The following is a 2,245-nucleotide window of genomic DNA, read 5'->3' as shown; positions in this document are numbered from 1 at the left end:
AAAAAAATATGGATAGCCTAAGTTTATTAGAAAACAATCACACGACACTCGAATAAAAAGTAGGTAAGATCATACAAAATACCATACCTTTTCTATAAGAAAAATCCACATGAGAAATGCCTTAAAGTTCTCCATTCATCTGCAAAGAAACAAAAGAACCCGTTATGCTCTACAGTTTGTGTTCTTTCTCACAAAACTGCCATTGCTTTATAGTTTCATCCCATGTTTATCCTTTTGAATATTCCGTTTGAGGAGACTGGTGAGCATATGGAAGAAGATGGAGGATTTCAATCCAACTGGAAATTGTAAGGTGCAAATGTAGTGGGGGTGAAACTCTTCCGAATTTTCCTCTTCCTCTTCATATTCTTCGCCATCCTCATTGTCCTCATAATCCTCATATTCATCGCTTGACCGACCATATTCCTATGCCAAAACAACATATATCAATTGTTAAACTAATTTCTCCAAAAAATAATAAAGTATCGTGATAAAAAATTTACATACAAAAAGTCAATGGTTGAAGATTGGAAATTTGGTTACATCTCTATCATATCCCTGCATTCCCTCTTGAAATAAGCAATTACTAATACAGAGTACCTGAAAATTAGCACACCAAAAAAAAACTGTAATTTTGATTATGCTGAACAATTATGAATACAAAAAAAAAATCACACAAACAATCCCTAATTTTTATCACAGACTTAATATGCAGTGGCCTAAAACAATGCAAAATCTAATCAAGTTCATCAAATTCAATATTAATTATACATCAAAGACACAATCTTTCTGTATCCTAAGCCTAAAATACCATACACAGACCATAAATTTTCCGAATTTCCAAGCAGCAATTCAATCTCTCAATTCACAAACAAATTCTTTTAGAAGATAGTGATGTGGGGTAGTAGGAGGAGGGAGGACGCTTCATGCAGAGAAGCTACAAATTAAATTTTTTTGGTCGAAATTAGCAGAAGACCAAACTTACGCAAAAAAAAAACAAATGAACGGTCTTGCCATTGAAATTGAATTACTTGTCCAAGCCTTTTTGGCCCAGCATACACTATCTTCAAAATACGCACATCGGCTCCGAACTGCAAACGGATGTCTGTTACCATACGAAATAACGAAACTTTATTCGAATGAAGATCTTAAAACACAAAGCAATTTCATATTGTTGAACAGATCGTTAGTTTAAACCTGTAGTAATTCATAACATTCACAGCTCTTCATTAGAAATGAACAACTACAAATTAAACTAAGCAAATTAAATTTTTTTTTTAGAATTCAGTCGAAATTAGTAGAAGATCAAAATTATCCAAAAGAAACGAATGATCTTGGCGTTGAAATTAAATTACCTGTCCAAGAGTTTTTAGCCCAGCGTCCACCATTTTTAAAATATGCAAATCGGCTCCGAGCTATAATACCTTATCGAAATTGAACAAAAACTGAGCAAAATGAATAGGAAATTTAAGACGATAAAAGCGGACGAAGAAGAAGCATAAAACAGACGATGTGAGAAACGGTTATGCGCGGTTGAGTTCGTTTCTCCTTTTTCTATGAATAGTGTGGATTGAGTAAGCTGTTGTAGCCTCTTGAACATGCGGTTGGTTATAGTTTCCATTGTAGTAACTGCTTGTAGAATTTCTTTCATCTAAAGGGTCACAATTTGTTGAATGGGGGATGTCTTTCATCTAACAGTTGTAAAAACATATCTGAATATTATATTGTGTGCATTACGATTTCAGCCCTATTATAGTTGCGTATTACGATTTTAACCGTATTCTATTAGGATGATTTTGTGTTTTTTTTCCTGAAGCGAGAATATTCTTGACATTTTGAATGCTTCACCAAACTGGCATTCTTTCTTTATATATATATATATATATATATATATGAAATGAAATAAGAATTATTTTAATTTAAGATACATTTTTAATAGGTATCTTTTTTTCAAATTACAAGGTCAGAAAAATGTTACGTGGCAAAGACTATGGCACCCTCACTAGTAGGAGAGATTTTTCAATCTAACCGAAATATGGGGTGGTACACTACATGTTACTATATAAATAGTGGAACATGTGTGTTAAAAAGTTAATAACTTAAAAAATAAAATTTTCACCACTTATATAAAAACATGTAGTATACCACCTACATTCCGATCACAATAAAAAAATTTCTCCATGAGAAGGCCATAGTGGTTGATATTGGATAAGTATATAGCCTGTGTCATTACCACTACACGTGCAAA

At 32.7% G+C, this 2,245-nt stretch overlaps 1 protein-coding gene across 7 annotated transcripts; it reads right to left on the bottom strand.

Annotated features, from left to right (window-relative positions):
- On the bottom strand, positions 1-1,479 carry LOC126625675 (uncharacterized). Of its 7 annotated transcripts, XR_007624440.1 has the most exons (5): positions 1,353-1,447; positions 1,029-1,102; positions 820-934; positions 505-597; positions 328-423 (listed from the first exon to the last, which is right to left on the bottom strand). XR_007624440.1 is itself a non-coding variant. In XM_050294708.1 (3 exons), exons 1-3 carry the CDS (start codon positions 1,383-1,385, stop codon positions 208-210), a joined length of 309 nt encoding a protein of 102 aa, XP_050150665.1. In that variant the 5' UTR covers positions 1,386-1,479; the 3' UTR covers positions 1-207. The 7 variants fall into 7 exon arrangements, 3 of the variants coding, with proteins under 3 accessions (XP_050150665.1, XP_050150666.1, XP_050150667.1); XR_007624441.1 differs by lacking the exon at positions 820-934 and having other exon boundaries at positions 983-1,102; XM_050294708.1 differs by lacking the exons at positions 505-597; positions 820-934 and having other exon boundaries at positions 1-423; positions 1,029-1,088; positions 1,353-1,479.
- Between the last annotated feature and the right edge of the window lie 766 nt (positions 1,480-2,245).

The sequence above is a fragment of the Malus sylvestris genome, chromosome 6, assembly GCF_916048215.2.
Source record: "Malus sylvestris chromosome 6, drMalSylv7.2, whole genome shotgun sequence".
Lineage (NCBI taxonomy): Eukaryota > Viridiplantae > Streptophyta > Magnoliopsida > Rosales > Rosaceae > Malus > Malus sylvestris.
Note: the sequence above shows the minus strand (reverse complement) of the source record. Positions and strands in the feature narration are given on the sequence as shown.